The sequence below is a fragment of the Phoenix dactylifera genome, chromosome 6, assembly GCF_051530095.1.
Source record: "Phoenix dactylifera cultivar Ajwa chromosome 6, Ajwa_hap1_PhDact_Kaust_v1.1, whole genome shotgun sequence".
NCBI lineage: Eukaryota > Viridiplantae > Streptophyta > Magnoliopsida > Arecales > Arecaceae > Phoenix > Phoenix dactylifera.
The window spans coordinates 875,182-899,909 of record NC_143195.1 but is presented as its reverse complement, the minus strand read 5'-3'; the positions used below and the strand labels follow the sequence as shown (position 1 = coordinate 899,909).

The following is a 24,728-nucleotide window of genomic DNA, read 5'->3' as shown; positions in this document are numbered from 1 at the left end:
GCCATTACGATGTCAAACAATCCCATTAAGTTTGGTCATTAATAATTCGCATCGGTACCGGATGCACGACATTTTATCATATCTGCAAACAGCCCTCTCTCATAAACCTTCAGCTTTATTTACATATCTATGGTAATGTCTGCACTTTGCCAACCCATTTACAATTGATATACCAAGACACGAGAACTTCTAGCTTGGTGTATTCCCCCTAGAATATTGTGTGAAAGAAATTTACAATCTCTGCTTACCTAGTTGATCCCTGAATATATTCCTTATTTTTGGTTTCTGGTCTGCCCCAAGATGAAGAAACTACGATAACTTGGCAATGAGATGATCCACTTCGTCAATCTATTCCCTTGACAGGAACTTCATGCATATCGGCGGCTTCACGTTAGCCAGAGATAGCAGAGATTCAGGTAAAGTCCACATCCCATGACCACATATCAAACCAGAGGCCACTGCAGGACCAAATGCATCTGCCTGGGTCTTGTTGATCTTTTCCCACACAAACAATATCAAGCTCCCTACACACATATCAATGGCAAAGTATGACCCAATATAGAAAGGTATCGCCATTGCCATAGGGAGAGGTATGAACCTCGCCACCTTCTTCGGGGACAAATCTCTAATCAAGTTAATGAGAATAGCAGCAGCAAAGAATATGCAGCAGAGAGTGAGGCAGTGCTTTGGTAGTGATGAGAAGCCATCGACACCGAGTATTGCTATGTTCCGGAAAATAAGGGCATTGGGAGCTGGATATTCACTATTAGGCAAGCCAAGTTCATTGAAAGCCTTGTAGAAAAGCCAGAAAACACATGGAGCAATCACACAACCCATTGCGGTGCCAATTATTTGGCTAACGAACATGGACCTCGGCGAGGCTAATGTCAGGTATCCCGTCTTGAAGTCCTGCATGAGATCTGAAGCTGTGGCCACAATGCTCATCATTACACCACAAGCTGCAAGGCCCGCTAGCACACCACCATGAGAGGCCCCTGCCCAAGCTCCAATAAGAAATATGGCAAGCTTCCCGTAGGCGGTGGCAAGAGACCAATCAGTGAGGCCAAAACCATAGGCATTGCCGAAGGCTAATACAGGTGCAAAGATGTAAGAAACCAACACATAGTACCATTTCAGTTGAGGGAAGATGTGAGGAAGGGTGGCAATGGAGATGGAGGCAACAACAACATAGCCCCCATATGCGACTGATTTTGGAATTTGATCTTTAAGAAATATTTCAATTCGGCGTTGGTCATCAAAGGATATGATGGTAGTTGTGGTGATAGGATGACCATTATCCGAGACAGGAAGCGTGCTTGTGGAACCTTGGCTACACATTATGGAAATGATGGAGGACATTGTTCGAGATAGGACCTTAAGGAAGTTGTAGAGACCATCTCCAAGAATCATGGCAATGGCTATGAAGACCTGTAGAAGACAACATGAATGTAATAACAAGGTTGAGTGTAATAATCACAACTTGGTTAGATTTAGTTGAAACACGAGCAAGAACAACAGAAGAAAGAAAAAAGAGGGGATAATCACCCTATAGCCCTGCAAGCTCTGAAGACTGCTTGATGGGATATCTGCAGGGTACCAACTGCCCTTCATATTACCTATGAGAGGCCACATGGTTCCCCATGAAAGGATGCCTCCGAGTAGAAGAGATATGTTCACAATGTATGGGCAGATCATTCCAACTCCAACATACATTGCGGAGAAATCAAAGAAAAACCTGTGGCAATATTAATGTCTTATCAGCAACATGTAGATTATCAAGATACAAGAATGATGATTTTAACAACTAAATCACTTAAAGCTAAGTTCTTTCTTTTATATAATGAGAAGATATATACAAATATCTTACATATTAAATTAAGGCCCCTTTGCTGGAAGAAATGAATGAAATGAAATTAAAGTTGAAGCATGTTACTTGTTTTCATAAGCTTTAAGACCAAGTGTAGGGAAGGCTGCAAATCCACAATCGTCACCAGCAGTGTAGAACCACTGGAAGAATCCCCAAAGGAAACTGAAGACAAAGAACTTGCCCAACGCCCTTACCTGTTTCCTGAAATATACAACAGATTCATGTAACACAAGGGGAAAACATTAAAAATGAAAATGGTGCAGACGTAGTTGATTCATAGGATCTTTTAGGAGTTACTTTGCTTTCTTTGCACCCTCAGGAGTGTGGAAGCCATTAATAAGAAAAGCAGTTGCAGTACCACTTGGGTAGATCAGCTTGTAGTCAATGATCATGATCTGAAACATATTTTTGATTAGAAAAATTAACCAAATCACCATCCAAGAGAAGCTTATGTGAAATAAAGACACGAAAGCTCAAAGTTTTAATTGCAATCAGTTGATGGATTGAATGCATGGACAGTTTTCCATCGAGACACTTGAAACACTAGATATATATGTTGGGGAAGAATTACCTTTCTTAGAGGCACAAGGGAGAAGAGTCCAAGAAAACTAACGGCAAAGAGAAATCCAATCATCCATCCTAATTTTGGATCTTTGATGTTCTGCTCATTGTTCGCTTCTGATGCTTGATTGGCAATTCTTCCGCTCATACCAAAAAGGTAATTTCCAAAGCCACCTGTTCATAAGGATAGAATTGTATAATTGACACCCAAATTACAAGAACAAACAGTACTACAGACTAATCTACCGATGAAAATCAAGCATCCCAAAATTTTGTTTCTAGAAGAAAAATCTAATACCTTGTTATGTCACATTATTTTTCTTGGAAAAATGCAATCAAGAAATAATGATGTCACAAATTTCTTTTTCCTCTTTGCGTAATTAAATGGGATATCACTCACCAAGTAACAATAATCTCTACAATGTACTCAAGCAATTAACAAGCAAAAATAATAAAGCAATCCACACACAAGAGGCAACATAATTTTTAATATGAAAAATCCTTCGATATGGAGAAAAAAATCATGGGGCCTAGTCTAGCCAAAAACTTTCTCTATTTAGAATAAAGAGATTACAATAGATCATCTCTAGTTCAATTAAAGTCTATACAAACATCAACAAGATTTAATTTTGGCTTATACAACAAGAACATTCATCACCAATAAGGCGGATTTTAACAATAAACAGCAAAATAGATGATAGATGTCATCAAATATTGATGCTTAAAATAATCAATAGAGAAAGTTTTTCAAAGATCCAAACCATTCAATCTATAGCTCTCAATGCCGTAACAATATACTGAAATTTCAGCCAAATCTGGATAAAATCAACCATCCAACCATCCGACAAAGCAACACCTTTTCTTTCTCTTCCTCTTCTCTGTTTTATTTTTTTTGTTTTTCATTTTTTGTAAAGCCCTAGACTCCCCGATTTCTTTACGATTACCTCACCCAGGTCGGCGGTTTTCTTCTTATCTTATTTTTTTTTAAATTCAAATGAGGTGGGTCCCACATGAGGATGGACCACACCAACAAACCTCCCCCTCCTGACTCATGTGGGGGTTCCACTAAGCCTGCTTTCTCTCTACAAGCAATAATTTTTTCAATAGGCAAGATTTTAGGCATCATATCTGACCTATTATCATCAGTATGAATTTTTTCAAGACACAGTAACTTCATCTCCAAAGCATCCCGAACCCAATGATATCTTATATCAATGTACTTGAATCTCGAGTAAAATGTTGGATAGCTGGAGAGATGGATGGCACTTTGACTGTCAGAATAAAGTATATTTTCTCTTGTTCTTGGCCCAACTCTTATAGAAAATTTTTTATCCATAAAAGTTCTTTACAAACTTCTGTAACTGCAATATACTCAGTCTCCGTAGTTGACAAAGTAACACATTATTATAACTTAGATTGCCATGACACTGCTCCTCCTGAAAAGTTATCAAGTACCATGATATAGATTTTCTAGAATCTATATCACTAGCCATATCTGCATCTGTGTATCCATCCAACGTAGATTTACCATTACCAAAACTTAAATAGACTCTAGAAGTGCCTCTAAGATACCTGAGAATTAATTTAACAGTTGTCCAATGTTTTTTGCCAAGATTAGAAAGAAACCAACTTACAGCACCAACTGCATGAGTAATATCTGACCTTGTGCAAACCATGACATACATCAAACTGCCAACTGCGGATGCATAAGGAATCTTCTTCATTTCTTCTTTATCTTTTTAACTTGTAAGGCACCGCTTGAAACTTAACTTGAAGTGACCTGCAAGTGGAGAGCAAACTGGTTTGGATTTACTTATATTGAACCTTTCTAACACTTTCTCGATATATCTCTTTTGAGATAACCAAATCTTTCCATTCTTCTTGTCTGGAGTAATTCTCATGCCAAGGATTTGTTTAGTCGGCCATAAGTCCTTCATGACAAAGAACTTGCTTAACTCTCTTTTCAAGCTTTCAATCTTCTTAGCATTGTGGCCAACAATCAACATGTCATCTACATAAAGCAATAGAATAATAAAAATTTATTAGAGAATCTCTTCATAAACACACAATGATCAGAAGCAGTTTTACTGTACCCTTGGTCCATCATAAATGAATCAAATTTTTATACTATTGTCGCAGTGCCTGCTTGAGCCCATACAGACTCTTCTTTAATCTGCATAGGAGATCCTCTTTTCCTTTAACTATGAACCCTTATGGCTCCTCCATGAAAATTTTCTTCTCTTAGCCACCATGAAGACATCTTGACCACAGGTGAAAATTTTTTCAAAGACAATATCCTTTTTTGACCAAAACCTTTCACAACCAACCGTGCCTTGTACCTTGGCTGTGAGCTCTTCTCTTCGGTCTTCAACCTGAACACCCACTTATTCTTGAGTGATCTCTTACTTTTAGGAAGTTCCATCAACTTAAATATGCGGTTCTCATGCAAGAATTTTATCTCCTCCTGCATAGTTTTTAACCACTCTCTCCTTTGTTCATGATTTATAGCCTCTTGGCAGCATTCTGGTTCTTTTCTATTAGTGATCATCACATACTCACAAGGAGAATATCTCTAGAAAGGTTGGTGCTCTCTAGTAGATCTTCTCAACTGAGGCTTAACTGGTAGTTTGGAGGGTCTTGCTCAATATGCTCATCCGGCGCATCATTGTTAGGTGCGGGCTCATCAACTGTGTTATCATTTTTCTGTACATCTTTTTTATTGTCATCATTCATCATGGTTGGAGGCATTGGACCAAATCAACATAATTTCTAATGACAGACTTCGGACTCTCAACCTTTCCAAAATTTTTAATAGTCTAGTTTTCTAGAAACACAACATCTCTGCTTCTGATAACTTTCTTATCAACTGGATCCCATAATCTATAACCAAACTCTTCATGTGCATAACCTAGGAAGATACAATGTTTAGACTTGCCATCAAGCTTGGATCTCTCGGCTTTAGGAATGTGAATAATTGCCCTATAGCCAAACACTCTCAAGTGATCATATAACACATCTTTTTTCAATCCACACTCTTTCTAGTACATCACCTTTAACAGGAACTCAAGGAGAAAGGTTGATCAAATCCACTACAGTTCTCATTGCTTCACTCCAAAAAGATTTAGGCAATTTAGCATGAGAGAGCATACTCTAATTTTTTTAACAAATAGTACAGTTTATTCTCTCAGCAACTCCATTATGTTGAAAAATTTTAGGAACGATTTTTTCAAGCCTGATGCTATGATCTCAACAATATTTTTCAAATAGACCTCTGTATTTACCGCCATTATCTGCTCGAATACATTGCAGTTGTCTTCTCATTTCTCTTTCAATACTAGCATGAAAATACTTGAATACATCGAGGACCTGGTCTTTAAATTTTAAAGCAAAGGCCCATACTTTTTTAGAATAATCATCAATAAAAGTAACAAAATATAAAGCACCACCAAGAGTTCTAGCGTCTATAGTGTAAACATCAATGAGAATTAAATCTAAAATACGTCGCCGGAGTAGAGATGAACGATCCCTTTCAAAGCAGGTAAAGCCCTTCTTCATAATTTATTTTTGTAGATCTAGTTTAGAAATTAAGTCGAATAAAAAAAATGGAAGGAAGAGGGTGCGGCGGCAAGGGAGGCCGCAGCCGCGGCGGCCGCAAGGGGCGGCCGGTGCCGTGACCGGCCGGGGAGCGCCGCCGGCTGCGGCTCGGGCTCTCCCCGAGCCAGATCTCCCGTCCGCGGGAGAAGAAAGAAAAAAAAAACAAAAAAACAAAACTTACCGGTGGTCGATCCGCAACCGCGGGCGCCAGCCTCGGCCGCAGGTCGCAGGCCATGGGTTGCCGGCCGTGGGACGCCGACGCGGCCGCAGGCCGCCGATGCGCCCCGAGCACGACCACGGGCATGGCCACGGGTGCGGCCGTGGGCGCCGCAGGCCGGCCGCCGGGCACCATTGGCCGCTGCCCGTTCCTCCCAAGCCTCCCGAGCTCACCCTCCTTCCCCCACGGGAGAAGAAATGAGAAGAAAGGGGGAAGGAGAAGTCGGGAAAAGAGAAGAGGAAGAGAAGGAAAAGAAAGAAGAAAGAATGGGAGAAGAAGGTTCGGAAATGAAGAAGGAAGAAAAAAAAAGAAGAAAAGAAGAAAAAGAAAAGAAAAGAAAAAAAAAGAAAAAAAAAGAAAAAAAAAGAGAGAGACCCATAACGGGTCCGACCTAACGGGTCGGATCCGAGTTCGGGTCCGAACCTGTTAGGCCCAAATAAAAGAAAAGAAAAAAAAAAGGTTTAGCCAAATTTGACTAAACCCGAGCCCAATCAGATTGGGCTAAGCCTGGACAAACCCAAACTGTAAATTGGATTAAATCCGAACCAAATTAAGCCCAATTGAGTTGGATCCGAACCCAATTAAGCAGAGTTAGCCTCAGCAGACCCAATTGAATATGAATCAAGCCCAATTCAAACCCAGTTCAACTAAATTAAGGCCAAATTGGCCCGAAAGGGACTAGACCCAATCAGAAACCGGGCCCAATTCTTTAATTAAAGATCCAATTGACCTATGTGAACCCTATCTGGTTCTAAATTGAGCCCAAGGGCTCTAAATTAGGTAAATTGGACTTGAGATCCAAGCAAATAAATTCATGTTATGATAAATTAGAAAATTATGAAATAAATAGAGAATAATGTGACCCCTATGTGATTTATTTAGGTGATCAAGATTTGTCACCCGGACGTAAGAAATTGGAAAGCAAATTGTTGTAAGTAACCTTGGCACTGATCTTAAAGTTTTCAAATTACTGTTTATTTATAATTATGAAAATATATTCGTTATGATACATTTTTTTAAAAGTAGGATCAAGTATATGATTGCATGTGATTCATGAATTTGATTAAAGAGCATCCTCCATGAATATTTGATGGTGTATATGGGGGGGATTTATGAAATGCAGCTCTATATTGTTTGCCAGCTAAATAATGAGTACAAGTCTTTAGGAGCATATCTTTTATAGAAAAAAGTTTTTTTTTGGTCAGATTGTTAAGTCCCTTCTCATTCAGGTGTCCAAGACGCATATGCCATAATTCAATAAAGGAGTCTTTCTTCTTGCATAATTTTGCTTGCATCATGCAAAGTGTGCTTGATTTCCTTCCTCTTGCTACCACTAGAGAACCTTTGGTAAGCTTTCATTTTCTCTCACCGTAGTGGTTGTGGTAACCTTCATCATCAAGTACTCTAGTAGAGATCAAGTGGAGGCGGATATCTGAAATATGTATCATATTTTTCAGCAATAGTTGACACTCAATGCTGGTTTCCAAGCAAACGTCTTTCGTGCTCACAATCTTAGTTACTCCATCATTTTTCATCCTCGCACAGCCAAAATCCTACTAGTGTAGGATGTGAAGAAGTTCCGTCGATGAATAACATAAAAAAAGATATCTGAGTCAACAACCCAGGTACAATCCTGGCATGTAAGATTTACGCAAGCATCATCACAAATAATACCGACATCACCATTAGATGCAAGTGATGTTGTACCTTTTTTTTCCTTCTTTTCTTCACCTCTTCCTCTTGATTGCTCCTTTTTAAATTTTTTGCACTCACTTTTCATATGCCCTAGCTTACCACAATAAAAATATTTGATCTCTTTTCTGAATTTGGACATTTTTCTTGACTTATCATGATTGTTAGAATTTTGCAAGATTCTAGTTTCACTTCTCGTCCGCCTTTTTGTAACCAATGCCTTTGACTGTGTAGTCATACCATGTTCTCTTCTTCTGGTCTCCTCATTAAGCATGTTATCATCAATGTTACTATACTACTAGAAGTTGAGTTACTAAGTGATACAACTAGAGTTTTTCAACTATTAGCCAAGAAGCTAAGCAACAACAATGCTTGCAACTCATCATCTAACATCGTTTTCATAGTATTTAGCTGATTTACCACATTCTAAAATCTAGTCAAATGCTCGACCACTGAACTTCTCTCCTTATATTTCACATTCACAAGCTTTCTAATCAAGAAAGCAGCCTTCTCTCCTTAAGTTGTTCAAAAGCTGTCTTACAAAATTTTAAAATAGCATATGGCAACTCAAATGTCCAAACTAATCTTGCTAAAATGCTAATAACTAAAGGAATCATCGAAAATCTAACGCATTCCCCAATTTTGTGCGATCAAGCCTCTAAATCTGAAAAATAGAGAAAATAAGATAATGAGCTACACTAGCCCAGTAAGCAACAAAATACCCCATAGTGGGGTTGGAGCATATCACATGATAAATCAAAATACAAAATAATGACTAGGAATTAAATCACAAATAAGCATATTTTTGTTAAAATTTATTAAGTATTTTCATAAAAACTCTAATACTAAAATCTCAACATAAATCGGCTAAGGCCACGCAACCTAGTGCCGTGGGTTGCACAAGGTGTCAAATCCACTATTTTTATCCACCGATGGCAGTTGGTGTTGCACAAAAGTGCCAAATCCACTATATTTATCCACCGATGGCAGCCGATGTTGCACAAAAGTGCCAAATCCACTATATTTATCCACCGATGGCAGCCAGTGTCCAAATCTACTATTCTAATTACCGATGGCGCGGTGTCGAAACCGGTTCATCACAGATACAAGTCGACAGGGCCAACAAATAATCCCCATTGGCGGAGCCAGAATAAATCATAGCCATGCTGAGGATATATACATATAAAAATAGATTTCATAAATTTCCTAGTCATATTTTACGAATTTCAAAGCATATAACAAAATTTTGAAATGAAATTTAACATGCTTGACCCATTTCACTAAGTACAAAACATATTTCAAAATTAAATCATCTAATAATTACTTTGCCAAACACTTTGAAAAATATACTTTGAAGTATTAAGTTATTTACCTCTTCTCGCTTAACTCCTACTTTAGGAACGCGGATCAGGTTCACCTATTTAAATTTAATTAATTTCTTTGTTAATTTCAGAGCTAAGCAAAACCAAAAATAATACTATTGGACACGGTCCGACAGGGCCCAGAGTTGGCCCATAATGAGCATGGCCCGATAGGGCACACATCGGACACGGCCCAATGGGCCCGCATAGACCCGACCCAATAAGGCCCCCAAAGTTGGCCTCTAAATGGATCATTTATGCAATAAAATTTATTGCAGGGACTAATACCTAATTACAGAGTATTGTTCCATGATAAAACTTGAGTAAAGGGACCAAACAAATATTTGAGGACTTTTATGTAATAAACCTTTCTTATAGGGATCAAACATAAATTACAGAAGATCCTTTTTGTAAAATAATATATTGTCAAGGGCTTAACTGCAAAATTCTATTTTATTGGCCAAACGACTTCTGATTTCGAGTTTCGAGTTTTGGGTCTGAATTGGGCCTAGATTGGGCCCACAAAAAGGATACAACCAATCTGGGCCCAACACGATTGAATTGGGCCCAAGTTGTGCCCATAGTGAACTGGGCCCAAGCTTGGCCCACGATGGGCCTTCTTCCCCAAACTCTCATGGGCAGGGGAAGAAGGGAGCCAGGAGGAGGGAAGGGCCAGCTGGGTGACCGACCTAGGCGGCCTGGGGCCGTCGCCCCGGTCGACGACCAGCCGGCCGCAGTGGCGATTGGTGGCCGTCGCGGCGACGGGGGCAGATAACAACCGGGCATGGTCTCGATTTGGGGCCAAAACAAAGGGAGGATTCAAGCTATTTGGCATGAAATAAAGGGCAAAAAGAGGGCTTATCGGTGATCGACGGAGGCGGCGGAGTGGCCGGTGCTTCCGACGGCGAAACAAATCTCAGAATAGGGCTCGAAAGAAACAGAGAGGGAGAAGGAAAAGAGAGCTTGTCGAATCTCAAGGCGGTGGCCAGAGGTAAGGAAGGAGGAGGATGAAAGGAAGGAGGAGGAGAAGAAGGCTCAGTTGGTGATCTCAGGAGGAGGAAATGGGGGTTTTTATCACCCCATTATAATGGCTCTCCACCGGAGAAATCGCGGTGGTCGAGCGAAATCCACGGCCGCGGATTGGCTGGAGGGGGTGCCGCGGGATGCCCACGGCGCCTTCGCCCCAGTTGCCCCCGGAGGAGCCGGAGAAGATCGCGATCACGATCCTCTGTTCCGACTCCTTCTAAAATAGGAATGGGGCTGAAGTCGGCTGGGGCTACCGACTTCAGCCTCGTATCTCACATTCTCTCCCTCTTAAGAATATTTCGTTCTCGAAATTCAACATACCTTAGCTTGCAAAAAGTTCTGGTGTCTACTATTGTGGCAATATACGCCATACTCTCCTTTCTGAGTAGCCGCTTAGTTTGCATAGCAAAGACAACTCAAGGAGAAGTAGAAGCACCACTACCCATGAAGCTGAATTCAGTGTCCCCTAAGATTTGGAAGTTTACCTCCTTTTTTTATGGTGGTTAATGGTAGCAAAATGTGACGCTAACCAGTCCATTTCAAGAATTATGTCAAAGTTATGCATATCTATAACTATCAAATCAGTAGGCAAGTCTCTACCTACAATCTGAACTGGACAAGTCTTGCAGACCTGATTACCAATTATCCCACTTCCGGCAGGGGTGCTAACATGCAAATCATACTCTAACGGCACACAAGGTAGGTCATGTTTTTGCACAAATGTCGATGACACAGGAAATGTGTAGCACCAAAATCAAATAATAGATGAGCATAAGCAGAAGCAATCGGTAGTATACCTGACACCACAGTGTTGGATGCCTGAGCATCTTGCTGAGTCAGTGCGTAAATACGACCCTATGTGTGCGGTCTTCCCCCTGTCTGCTGCTTAGGAGAAGAAGGCTGAGCTGACTGAACCGAAGCAAGAGAAGCTTGTACTTGTTGGGTCCCTGTAGCTTGGGGCCTCTGAACTGATTGTCATACTTGCCGATTGCGAGGGCACTCTGCTATCTTATGACCCTATTGGCCACATCTGAAATAGGCGCCAGATAACCGTCTACAGAGTTCTGTCTTATGAGCACCTCCACTTGCTTCACATTTAGACTCATCTTGTTGAATAGTCTCTCCATAAGATCCCTGCTTTTCTGATTGCCAAGATCTATTACGAGATTTCACTGTCATGCTAGAATTCTGTCCACTATGAGTATCATCTCTGCTCCTCTTTTTTTGTATTCTATCTTTTGTATCTTGTGTTTTCTTCCAGACAATTCCTATATTCTTGGCCCTGTCTACCAAGTCATCATAGTTTGTTGAGTGCACTGCGGCCAAACCCCGATGTAAGTGAGGCTTCAATCCTTCTTCAAATCTCCTCATCTGGGATTCTGCATCCATGACGAGGGTGGGAACAAACCGAAATAGCCTGTCAAACTCTGCCTCATACTCATCCACGCTCATAGTTCCTTGAGATAGATTTAGAAATTCCATCTCTAGCTCCCTAAGGCGACTTGAAGGGAAATACTTGGAGTAGAATGTTGTACGAAACCTCTGCCAGGTAGTTGGCTCATGCTCATGTGCCAATGTGCGCTCCACAGACATCCACCAATGATGAGCTTGGTCCTGGAGCATATAGATGGCAAATCTGACCTTCTCTTCATCAGTGTACTCCATTGCCCTGAAGACTTTCTCCATTTCATCGATCCAAGCTTTAGCCTCCTGAGGACTAGTGGTGCCTTTAAAAGTCGAAGGAGCCATTTTCTTGAATTCCGCTACACTCCTTCTTTGCTCAGGAGGAGCAACATCCCGCTGGACTGGTTGCTGAGGTTGTTGCCTCTGTTGGCATACTAACCCAACAACCTCCTCAATCAGTTCGAGCACCCGAGTTTGATTTCCGACGATAATTTCTGGAGTTATTGTTGGTTGACCAACCCCTCTTTCTGGGTGACTTCCAGAGGCCTCATTCTGGGGCCTCGAGCTTTGAGATGCTTCGGCCACTTGGTTAGTGGGGACTGTACCCTGAGAGCCCCCAACCATCTAATTCAGACTACGGACACGGCGAGGCAGTATTCTGATTCAATAAATAGACAATGTCAAACAGAATAATACGAAATAATTAGCAAAACAAAGTAATATTATCCCCCTGTCTAGTTTCTACCCATCTCTCGACCTTTTCAACGAATTCTAGGATCCTAAAACTTAGGCTCAAATGTAAATATTTTAATTATGATCCCTAGCGATCTTAACCTAGCTCTGATATCACCAAATCTGTCACACCCCAAGCCTGGAGCGCGGCAGACGCTGCACGCCCGTACGGCGGGCCGCACAGGCGTGCAAGGCACCGGAACATATCGAAGCAATTACAAATGCTTAAAATTGACATAAATAATTAAGTTGTTCAAAAGCAGTCTTACAAAATTTCAAAATAGCACATGGCAACATAATTCAAATGTCCAAGCTAATCTAGCTAAAATGCTAATAACTGAAGGAATCATCAAAAATCTAAAGCACTCCCCAATCTTGTGTGATCAGACCTCTGGATCTGAAAAACAGAGAAAATAAGATAATGAACTACACTACCCTAGTGAGCAACAAAATACCCCAGAGTGGGGTCGGAGCATATCAAATGATAAATCAAAACACAAAATAATGACTGGGAATTAAATCACAAATAAGCATATTTTCTTTTAAAATTTATTAAGTATTTTCATAAAAACTCTGATACTAAAATCTCAACATAAATCGGCTAAGGCCACGTAACCCAGTGACGTGGGTTGCACAAGGTGCCAAATCCACTACTTTTATTTACTGATGGTAGCCGGTGTTGCACAAAAGTGCCAAATCCACTATATTTATCCACCGATGGCAGCCGGTGTTGCACAAAAGTGCCAAATCCACTATATTTACCCACCAATGGCAACCGATGTCCAAATCCACTATTCTAATCACTGGTGGCGCGGTGTCGAAACCGGTTCCTCACTAAATCGACAGGGCCAACGGATAATCTCCATTGGCGGGGTCAAAATAGATCATAGCCATGCTGAGGATATATACATATAAAAATAGATTTCATAAATTGTCCAGTCATATTTTACAAATTTCAAAGCATATAACAAAATTTTCAAATGAAATTTTTCATGCCTGACTCATTTCACTAAGTACAAAACATATTTCAAAATTAAATCATCTAATAATTACTTTGCCAAACACTTTGGAAAATAAACTTTGAAGTATTAAGTTACTTATTTCTTCTCGCTTAACTCTTACTTTAGGGAGGCAGATCAGGTTCACCTGTTTAAATTTAATTAATTCCTTTGTTAATTTCAGAGCTAAGCAAAATCAAAATAATACTATTGGACATGGCCCGATAGGGCCCAGAGTTGGCCCATAATGGGCATGGCTTGATAGGGCACACATCGGATACGGCCCAATGGGCCCGTATAGACCCGACCCACAAAAAGCTTGGCCAACTAAAATTCATTTATGCAATAAAATTCATTGCAGGGACTAATACCTAATTATAGAGTACTGTTCTATGATAAAACTTGAGTAAAGGAACCAAACAAATATATTTGAGGACCTTTATGTAATAAACCTTTCTTATAGGGATCAAACATAAATTACAGAGAACCCTTTTTGTGAAATAATATATTGTCAAGGGCTTAACTGCAAAATTTCATTTTATTGGCCAAACGAGTTCAAATTTCGGGTTTCGGGTTTTGGATCTGAACTGGGCCCAAGTTGAGCCCACAAAAAGGGTACAACCTATCTGGGCCCAACATGATTGAATTGGTCCCAAGTTGGGCCCACAGTGAACTGGGCCCAAGCTTGGCCCAGTTCAGCCCACGATGGGCAATCAATCTTCGCAGAAATTCTCGTGTCATGTGGCTAAAAGAGGGCTTTCAAATAAACCATTTTGCATGCTTCCACTAAAGAACGAAAGAGGAAAAATACTCTTCGTGGGATCTTCAACCAAGCTTGGCCCAGTTCGGCCCACGATGGGCCTTCTTCCCCAAACTCCTATGGGTAGGGGAAGAAGGGAGCCGGGAGGAGGGAAGGGCTAGCTAGATGACCGACCTAGGCGGCCAGGGGCCGTCGCCCGGTCGACGACCAGTTGGCCGCAGTGGCGATCGACGGCCGCCGCGGCGACGGAGGTAGATAACAACTGAGCATGGTCTCGGTTTGGGGCCAAAACAAAGGGAGGATTCAAGCTATTTGGCATGAAATAGAGGGCAAAAAGAGGGCTTACCGGCAATCGACGGAGGCGGCGGAGTGGCCGGTGCTTCCGACGGTGAAACAAATCTCAGAATAGGGCTCAAAAGAAACAGAGAGGGAGAAGGAAAAGTGCGCTTGTTGAATCTCAAGGCAGTGGCCGGAGGTAAGGAAGGAGGAGGATGAAAGGAAGGAGGAGAAGAAGAAGGCTCGGTTGGTGATCTCAAGAGGAGGAAATGGGGGTTTTTATTACCCCATTGTAACGGCTCTCCACCGCAGGAATCGCGTCAGTCGAGCGAAATCCACGACCATGGATTGGCCGCGGATTGGCTGGAGGGGGTGCCGCAGGATGCTTGCAGTGCCTTCGCCCCCATTGCCCCCGGAGGAGCCGGAGAGGATCGCAATCACGATCCTCTGTTCCGACTCCTTCCAAAATAGGAATGGGGCTGAAGTCGGCTGGGGCTACCGACTTCAGCCTCGTATCTCACAATTAGTCTCCATAGCAACATGATGAAAAATACTATCATTTATCCACTACCTGATTAAACCAACCGTCTTCCTACTCATTTTCTCCTTGCTGAGCTTCGTTATTTGGTTTGGCACTATCTCGTTCAATAGGATCATGCAAATCTTTGCAAAATAGTAAATCTTCCATTCGGAGCTTCCAAATTGAATAATTGAAACATGTGAGTTTAACCATGCTGCCACCAGAATGCTCTTCCATTTAATCGACATAAGAAAAATTCAGTCACTAGCAACCTGCTCTGATATCACTTTGTTGGAAAAAAACAATCAAGAAATAATGATATCGCAAACTTCTTTATCCTCTTTGTGTAATTAAATGGGATATCACTTACCAGGCAACAATAATCTCTACAATCTACTCAAGCAATTAACAAGCAAAAATAATCAAGCAATCCACACATAAGAGGCAACATAATTTTTAACGTAGAAAATCCTTCGATGTGAAGAAAAAAACTACGAGACTTAGTTCAGCCAAAAACTTTCACTATTTAGAATAATAGGATTACAATAGATCCTCTTTAGTTCAATTAGAGGCTGCACAAATATTAACAAAATTTAATTTTGGCTTCCACAATTAGAACATTCATCACCAATATGGCAGATTTTAACAATAAATAGTAAAATAGAGGATGAATCTCATCAAGTGTTGATGCTTGAAATAATTAATAGAGAAGATTTTTCAAAGATCCAAACCGTTCAATTAAAACCAAGTTGAATTGGCCAAAGCTTTCTCAGCTAACTAACAAGACTAATGGACCCGGGCAAAAGCAAGTTTTTCCTTTCATAGTAACCTCTTCATTAATTTTCTTTTAAAAATTCTATAAATGATTTTATGTCTTTAATATTGATTTCTATAAATAGATATGGCATTCATATCTCTATGTGTCTATAAATATTTTGATTGTTATAAAGGTTTATTATTATCCTTTAGAAATTTGAATGGAGAGGGTTCCAAGATAATCGAGAAGTACATAAACATAGTGCATCAGAACATTCCCAAATGATTTGAAGTTCCGCTAGTTTGTGAGAAGGTATGGATTCGAGTCCTAATGGATTGAATGGCATTAAGTGGTTTGCATATGTAGAGTCAGTCATAGATGGAGCTATGACCATCCTGGAATTGTTGTGGATCACTTTGACCATTCCAGGTAAGTCCGGTAGGATTTTGCAGCAAGATCCGTGATATCTAGCACTCAATTGCAAACCGCATCCTCCAGAGATAATTTTCTCATACAACATTTGTTTTCAGCATACTAGGTGCCAAAATGGAGCTCTCACAACTACAATGAGATTATATCTACCCCTAAGGGTTTTGTTGCATGTAGTGAACATGAGCCTACAATGACATTTGGGGCCTAAAAATAGGCGGATCAAATTAAAATTTCCTTTTAAGGTAAGACTTTGACCGTGAAAGGAGAACTTAGATGATGCAACATAAGGAAAAGTTTATGTAGAAGTCTAGATCCAGCTCCATGAAGACTTTATTCTTTTTTATTACTTTTTTTTTGTCATGGCTATTTAGGAAAAGTTGAAGCCAATTTCTAATTAGAAAAGGAATCCATCTCGAACTTTAGGACTTGGACCTTACTAGTATAAATAGAGGAATTATAATCTATTTTATTTATTTAATCAATAAAAGAAAAGAAGACTTAGAACCTTATTTTAATAATTCTCTTATTTCTCGTTATTCTCTTTAATAATTGCTTCCACTTCTCTCGAATTGGATTAAGTTGGTATCGGCTCTAGGGTCCAATTTTTGTGAAGCCCTAGTTTATAGTCCAAACCCATAAAGAGTACAATTAGGCAAGAGAAAAGCTTTTAGTGTTTGGAGTACATCAAAATACGAAAAAGAGGATAGCTCCTACCTCAGTGGATGATGATATGAGAAGTCGTCTCAGTCAATTAGAGGAAAAGAATGTACAACTTAGAGTTTACGATTCAACCGGTATGTTTAGCTCCAACACCTAGTGCTCCTTTTGCAAATCCATCTTTGATGTCTAGTAATGACGAACGGTTAGCAAAGAGAAGGATTGATTCATAGGTACTTCAAATCTAAACAGAGCAAGAATTTTCCCATTTTCTGTTTGAATTTTATATTTTCCAACCCTAGCCCAACCCAACCCAACTAAGTCTCAAGGTTAGAATTTCTCTAACACAGCCTCTCTCGCCCCAACCCCATCTTGAGCTAAATTCAGATTTAGTTGGATTATTCGGGTTTGATTGGGTTGGGCCACATCAATTGGGTTATCAAAATGAATAAAAATTTAAGAGAAAATGTTTGGTCGTTTTTGTTGGATTACTAGTTGTTGATTGAGGCTTCAATAGTTCATCAATTTTAATGACACACTTATACCCAATTTAATAAGACTAGGGATATAATAATATAAAAAATATATACAATTAACCTATATGAAATATAAATATGAATTTGAAACACATACATGAATTATTTATTAATTTATATATTGGGTTGGGTCAGGTTGGGTCCACCTTGGGTTAGAGTCAGGTTTGGGTTGGGCTGAAGCTCAATTCTAATTCAACCCAACCTAGAAACTGGTCAAGTTTTTTGAGCCCAAGCCCAACCCAAACTTATAAAACCTCAATCTAATCCTACCTAATGATCGGGTTGGGTAAGCGGTTTCGATTGAGCCAAACTAAGGTTGCACCCTGAATATGAATAGAAAGTCAACCTAAATTTGGACTCAACCCTCAATAGTATAAACAAAGAAAATGTGTAACAATTTATGGGAAATTAATGAAAGCAAAATGGGTTTAAAACTCTACTTTCGATTTTTATTGTTTTATTATTATTTTCAGTGGTAGGTCCAAGTTAAGTGAAGAAGGAATTGCTTCCTTTTCCATCCAATTAGAACAAGCTGAAGGCGTGCAAGTTTCTTAGTTTATATCTGACTTTGACCTGTTGCTAGGTGATGGCTAACACCCTACTTGATTTTTTTAACCCTTCATGACTAAGGTGAGGTGGGACCTAGCCAAACTTGACCTAATTGGACCTTAACGGATGGGTCCATAGCTGACCTGACAAAAATTGACCAGCCTGAGTTAAAATATCCATCCACTCATGGTGTCAGGTACACATATCACTTGACATGATTTTATAACAAAGTAGAGAGAAAAAATTCTATGCATATGTCTAAATGCTAACAATGCCCATAAAAGGATAGTGGAAAAGTTGCCACCTTTGGTTCCTTTTCGTGGTCCTTGGTTCCTTATTGTTGGTTTGAAGTCTGAATGTAATGCGCTAATACCATTTATGGACCACAATCATAATTTGTCGACAAGTTTTGTTTTTTTGTGGCAAATTTGAATTTATAAAAATTTTCTACCATTCATTATCCAAGAAAAAAATTACACAAGCCTTATATTTTGCATTAAAAACAAAACATAAATCCAACTCCTTATATAACGTCCACTATGACTCCTTCAAGACTCCATTAAAAGAATAAATCATAACTAAGCCATATTGTTAAAACTAGAATTTCGATAGTGTGTAGCTGAAATGATAGATCGATGACATTTTAGATTGGCATGAATAGTTGTTATTGTTTTTCTTTTTTAAAAAGACTAGTGATGTGCATATGCCATGCATATGCACATCACTAGTCTTGTTGGGTTGTGATGAGAGCACAAAAGTGCAATCGTCATACCATCTTAATTAGTATTATAGCTAATCATTAATAATAAAATTAACTAATTAACGTTGTATTTGTGTTTGAGTGCAAGTAATCCAAGAAATCAATTAACATTGGGTTTGAGCCCAATGCCCGACAGCCCGAGCTCAAGTCAAGCCAGCATCTTCACGTGATGGAGCTTAGCCCGCGATGCAGCCAGCTTTCCAGAATCACCTTCCATCCACGCGCTCGTTCCATGCATGTGGCTTCCAGATGCAACATCCAAGCCATCCGTGAGGAGTTTTTCCAACACAACGGATCCCTTCATCCCGTCTCAGCACCAACTTGATCGTGCCAGCCGCATGCCAGCTTCCGTGCTAGGCCATCCGCGTCTTCAGCGCGTCCCCACCGCGCCTCATAGCCATCCAGCCAGTTTTCCAATCCTCCACGCCATCAACGTGATCGATGCAGCGTCCCAGATTTCCTTCGATCTCAGGCGCCCGTTTCGAACGCAGCCCAGCCATCTCGGAGCTGTATCGCGTGCGTACCAGCCTTCCATATTCGTCCGCATCGCTGCCAGTTCCGTCCCAGCTCTTCCCCGGGTATTCCGCCATCAGCAGAGTTCCAGCCATCCATGCCTTCCGTATCAGGCGTCCAGCGATCCCGCGTCCGTGGTCCAAAGAAGGAAGTCGTCCGGAGCGATCCGCCCACCATTTCCTCCTCCGTTTCAGCATCCCGGATGACACGCCTTCCTCCCATCGATCACGCACCCCGGACGTTCCCTCTTCCGCATCTCACCCCAAGCATCTGCAATCGGCTGCCCGTGATTCCTCCCCAAATTTCAGCACCCCACGACTATAAGAGGGGGGGAGGTGCTCGGCTATGAGGGAGGAAGAGTTCTTGGCTAGGTGGAGGCCAAGAAATAGAGAGGAGGGAGGAGAGGTTCTCGGCTCGGTTGGAGGAAGAAGAAAACTCTGTTCAAAAGAAACAGGGGAGAGCTCTGTTTGAAGAGAAGAAAGAAAAAAAAAGAGTATTTTATTTGTTTTGGGAGTTCTACCGAGAGGGGAGAAGAAAGCTATGTTTTGAAAAAGAAAAAAAAAAAAAAGAGAGGGAATTTGGGAGAGAATGCCTTGCTCTGTTTTCAACGAAGTTTGAAAACAGAGCATTGTGTTTTTTTTGTTGAGTTTTAATTGAAAGTCTTATGTTAAGAAGTTTTGTGTTAAGTTTTAATTTTAAAGAGTTTTATTTTGGTGGAGAGTTTTTACTTTTCAGTTTTTTTTTATGCTGCAATTTTTCTTCTTTTATTCTGTTCTGTAGATTCTGTAATTTTTCTTTTTATGCAATACATTAAATTTTTTTTATACAATTTATGTTCTAGGCTTTGATCTTCTTAGCACTGTTTTCATCCATTTTAATTTATTCCAAAGCTCTTCTTTGATTAGTTAAATATATAAATGTGCTTTACCTGCTTTTTGTTAATTTTAAATAAAAAATATTCTCTGGTAAACCAGAGAATCATTTAACATCCTCAAAGTAATGTTTTTCTTCTATCGTTCAAAAATCGATTTCGAATCCGAGTGAACGTTTTAATTTTTATGCAACTCCAATCGCCTCCCTGTGGATCGACCTCTTACGACCACTATTCTTCGAGTAGAAAAGGTAAGAGTATAATTAAATTAAACTTTGTTTGTCAGTTCTAACAACGATCTGTTTAGCATATTTTTAGGTAAACAGAAATCGGACAATACCAATCTCCGCGGTGGTGGCTGCGGGCAGGGGCGGAGGTCGCGGCGGCTGTACTGGCGATGGGAGACTCCGGCAAACGGCGGCGTCCGGTGGCGAGCCGACAGCAAGGCGGTCATGGCTCCGGTAGCGGCTTCCGGTAGCGGCCCCTCTGCGGATCCGACGCAGGTGGCTAATGGCGGTGGTGGGCGCAGCAACGGAGGACCTAAGGCGACAGGTTGTGGCGATGGAAAGGAACGGCGGCGTTGCTTCTTCGGGTCCGGCCACGGGCGGTGGTCACAGAGGCGCGGCCGATGGCTCTCGTGGGGTCGCGGCGTCTTCTGTTGGCGGGCCCACGGCGAGACGGCGCTGCGAGGTGGAGGCGGCGGTGGCGTGCGGTGTAGCCGGCGGCGAGGGGGGGACGTGGTGGCCGCGGGCTTGGCGGCCGGCCCGACAAAAGGGGTTTTCCCCTTTTTGCCTCTGATGAGAACTGAGACCGAACGTGAGAGGGGTTGGTGAAATCGAGAGAGATCGAGAGAGAGAGAGAGAGAATAACAAAAACTGGATCGAGGCTTTAGCAGCAGGGGCAAAGCCAGCCTGCTCTGATACCAAGTTGATGCAGCACAATTGCAGGGAAAGAGGAGAAGGAGGAGAACAAGGAAGGGAGAAGGAAGAAGAGGTTATAGAGACGCAGGAAGAAAAGAAGGGAAGGAGGAGGAAGAAGAACAAGAAGAACAAGAAGGAGGCTAGGATTTTTTCATTCAATCATCAATTGCCTCATACATTAGAGGGGTGGTCTTTATATAGACCTGACACATTGACCCAATTACATAACCCAATCGATCAGTCGAATAATAAAACAACGAACCAAATTAACTTGACTAAGATAAAAGTAAATAATGCAATAAAAGAAAATGACTCAAAAGTAAATAATGCAATAAAAGAAAATGACTCGGACTCAAATGATTCCAATCCGAGTCTGACTCAATCCGGAGGCTCAGGATCATCTGAATGAAAGGCTCTGATGTCCCCATCACCTATAGGCCGATGGCGGGCTCTATCCAGATCTCGCATCTATTGTCTGCTGATGACTACATGCTTTTGGCTCGGGCAACGAGATAGTTAGCATAGGCATTTCAAAGTTTTTTAGGGGAGTACTGTGGGGCTTCTTGGCAACAGGTTAATCGGGCCAAGCCAGCTATGTGCTTCAGTCAGAGGATCAAGCCATGGTTGAAGGCAACCATTATGGAGATCTTAGGAGTGGGTAAGCAGTGGGGCACCATGATATATTTAGGGGTTTCCAGTATTGGTCGTCGCTTTCGCAGAGAGGAATGCTCAATCACCGAGCTGGATATCTGGCACAAACTGGAGAGATGGCAGACGAGCGCTCTATCTATGATGGGTAGAATCACTCTTGTTCGGTCAGTTCTCAGCTTGATCTAAGTTTCTCTGCTGTCCAACACCATTGTGCCCCCGGCATCGCTGAGGACATTGGAGTAGTTGTTCATGAGTTTTATTTGGGGCAAACGAGAGGGAAGGAGCAGCACTCACTTGCTAGCATGTGATGTGATCTGTCAGCCTACTAGTACTGGAGGGCTGGGCGTTCACTCCTTAACAGTGAGGTGAGAGATTCTAGCAACCAAGCATGCAGTCAGGTATCTCCTAGAGCTTGAGAGTCCTTGGTGTACGGTGATGAGGGCCAAGTACGAAGATCCGGTCCTTGGGCCTGATTTTTGCACTAGGTGTCACAGTTCTTTCATTTGGAGGAAGATTTGTGCCCGCGCCCCAATGATACTCCCTTCGATCAGATGGGTGATTAGAGACGGACGGGCTATTGATGTCCTAAAGGACAGATGGCTGACTGAGCTGCCACTCATCTAGTGGCCTACCATGTTTGACTCGGGGTGCTTGGCTGGTTGCAGAGTCTATGATCTAATCGTCCTAAGGAAGAGAAGATGGAATGAGGGCCTTGTTCGGCATGCCTTCGGGGAGTAACTGGTTGAGAGAGTTTTGGGACTACCGATACCCACAAGGGAGACTATAGATAGGAGGGTATGGAGAACGCTAGGAGATTGAAGGTTAGTGCTCGAGACGTCCTACAAGACTGGGTAGAGGGGGGATGACCCGTTGGATTGATGGAGATTAGATTTGGAAGTTGCACATCTACCAGTGTGTCGCTTACACTATGCATGGGGAGTCTGCCAACCAAAGGGGTGCTGGCTAAGAGGGGAGTGAGACTCACTTCAGTGTGCGAGGTGTGCCCTGATGTGAAGAAGTCCATCAATCATGTTCTCTTTGGTTGCCCATAGGCGGCTCAGATTTGGAGGTGCGTCATGGCTTCACCTAGCACAGTGCAGGTAACGACCTCAACTGGGGACTTCATAGGCCATCTGAAGGAGTCCCAGCAGAGGCCCAACACTATGGAGTGGGGCATCAGAAGTGCTCACATGGCCTATTATATATGGTTGGATAAGAATGCCTGAATCTTCGAGGATAGAAGGGTGCACTCGAGGACAGTGGTGGACAGAGCACTACTTCAGGCTGTGAAGATTATTAGTACGATTGCGGTGGTTTTATCTAGGTTGGCTAGGGATATCTGGGACTCTCACTCAGCTTGTGCAGCAACTAAGATTGCTTTTGTCTCTTGTGACCCCCCACCTCTTAGCTCACTTAAGGTTAACTTTGATGACAGTATTTCTGAGAATGGAGGAACAGGAGGAGTGGGCTTTGTAATCAGAGATCATGACTCCAGACTTGTTGCAGCCGGAGGTCAATGAATCTTCGACGAGACTGACATTGGAGCAGAGCTGAGAGCGGCTGGGAGGGCATCACCTATGCGAGGTTGGTTCTGGGTGCGGATAACATCCACCTTGAAGAAAACTCGGCTATGGTGATTAAATAGATTCAAGGCCAGCACGGCAACAGTGACCGGCACCCACTGCTTCGGGACATACGCAGGCTTGCGAGAGAGCTTGGCTCTTTTTGGGCTAGTTATGTTTATCGGTAGGTAAATAGTGCTTCTGACTGGGTCGCCTTCTATGTTGCACATCATTCGGAAGAGATCTTCTGGGAGAGTCACAAGTATATTCCTCTCTGTCAATTTTTTTTTTTCGACTTTATTGGTTGTACTCATGTACGATCAGTGTGAATTGCGGTTGTATCAGGAAAAAAAAAAAACAAGAAAGAAAAAAAAAAGAGGAGGAACAAAAAGGAGAAGAGAGAGAGGACTGAGAGCAACAAATTAGTTAATTACCGCTGTAGGCGATGTCGTAGGCAGCGACGCAGCAGGTCTGGATGACGGTGTTCTCCTGGCGGGTAAAGGGCAGTCGGAGGAGGCCTGTTTTCTCAAGGGCTTTGGTCCAGGTTTTGACGAAGAAGAAGCCGAGGAGGCCGGCAGCGCTGTTGAGGGAGGGGGTGATGCCGGTGGTGAGGTTGAGCTTCATCACGATGATGCTGAACATCACCGAGAGGAAGAAGGACACCACCAGAGCCCGCAACGTCAGCTGCTCCCTCCATGTCGGCACCCGCCTCCCCTCGAAGGCCCCCTCGACCGACATCACTCTGTCCTCCGATCTTTCTCCCTCTTTCCCTTCCTCGGTTTCCTTCGTGTTGGTCCTCCTGCGGTGGTGGAGACGGCTCATCTGGCTCATCTCCACCTCCATCTCATCCTTCTCCTTCTCCTCCTCCTCCTCCACTACCATGTCTGCCTCCTGATCCGTAACCCAGGTCCCTTGCCTGTCATCACCGTTTTCTTCGGTGCCCATTTGGGACTGAGCTGGAGAGGGAGTGTCCCGAGGGTGAAGGAAAGAACTTGAGATGGATAAGCTTGCTTGGTCTCTCTTGGTGCTCGGGATCCCTGGCTGTTTATAAAGTTATTAGTCAACGGGATCTACGTTTCTATTGGCTGCGCAGAAGAAACGGCGTCAGCTGCCTGCACGATGAGGGTGAGAGTGGACTGATTAATATCCATCCAATACAGATAGAAATTTAAGCATGCTGATAGAAATTTAAATATTCAACTAATATTAATATTCATATCTATTATCAAAAAAAATATACAAATGCATATGAATAAACTGATCTATATCCAAATATCTATTTCTATTTATAATATTATTTAATTTTATATATTATTTATAAATTTATAAAAAAATACATGACCGTATTAATATGCTATTAACCTAATTTACCATCAACTTAATAATGTTTTTGATTCTATAGATATAAATTTTAAGTTTCCAATTTATGTCTATATTTATATTCATACTGTCTCTAGCCGATTTGTATTCATATTCATTCAAAATAAATATAAAGATGAATTTTTGCATCCG

The 24,728-nt window shown here is 41.7% G+C and overlaps 1 protein-coding gene across 1 annotated transcript; it reads right to left on the bottom strand.

Annotated features, from left to right (window-relative positions):
* Positions 1-97: 97 nt before the first annotated feature.
* Positions 98-24,245, bottom strand: LOC103697957 (putative metal-nicotianamine transporter YSL12). The gene is made up of 6 exons (XM_088724287.2): positions 23,651-24,245; positions 2,439-2,602; positions 2,165-2,262; positions 1,934-2,068; positions 1,546-1,735; positions 98-1,428 (listed from the first exon to the last, which is right to left on the bottom strand). Exons 1-6 carry the CDS (start codon positions 24,159-24,161, stop codon positions 349-351), a joined length of 2,178 nt encoding a protein of 725 aa, XP_088580413.1. The 5' UTR covers positions 24,162-24,245; the 3' UTR covers positions 98-348.
* Positions 24,246-24,728: the final 483 nt, after the last annotated feature.

Bases quoted from the DNA above. Each gene is read 5' to 3' on its own strand.
- LOC103697957 (XM_088724287.2), bottom strand. From the start codon at position 24,161: ATGGGCACCGAAGAAAACGGTGATGACAGGCAAGGGACCTGGGTTACG. The intron at 2,603-23,650 runs GTAATTAACTAA...CCTTATGAACAG, and splicing joins CTACGACATCGCCTACAGCG to GTGGCTTTGGAAATTACCTT. The intron at 2,263-2,438 runs GTAATTCTTCCC...AATATGTTTCAG, and splicing joins CCCTTGTGCCTCTAAGAAAG to ATCATGATCATTGACTACAA.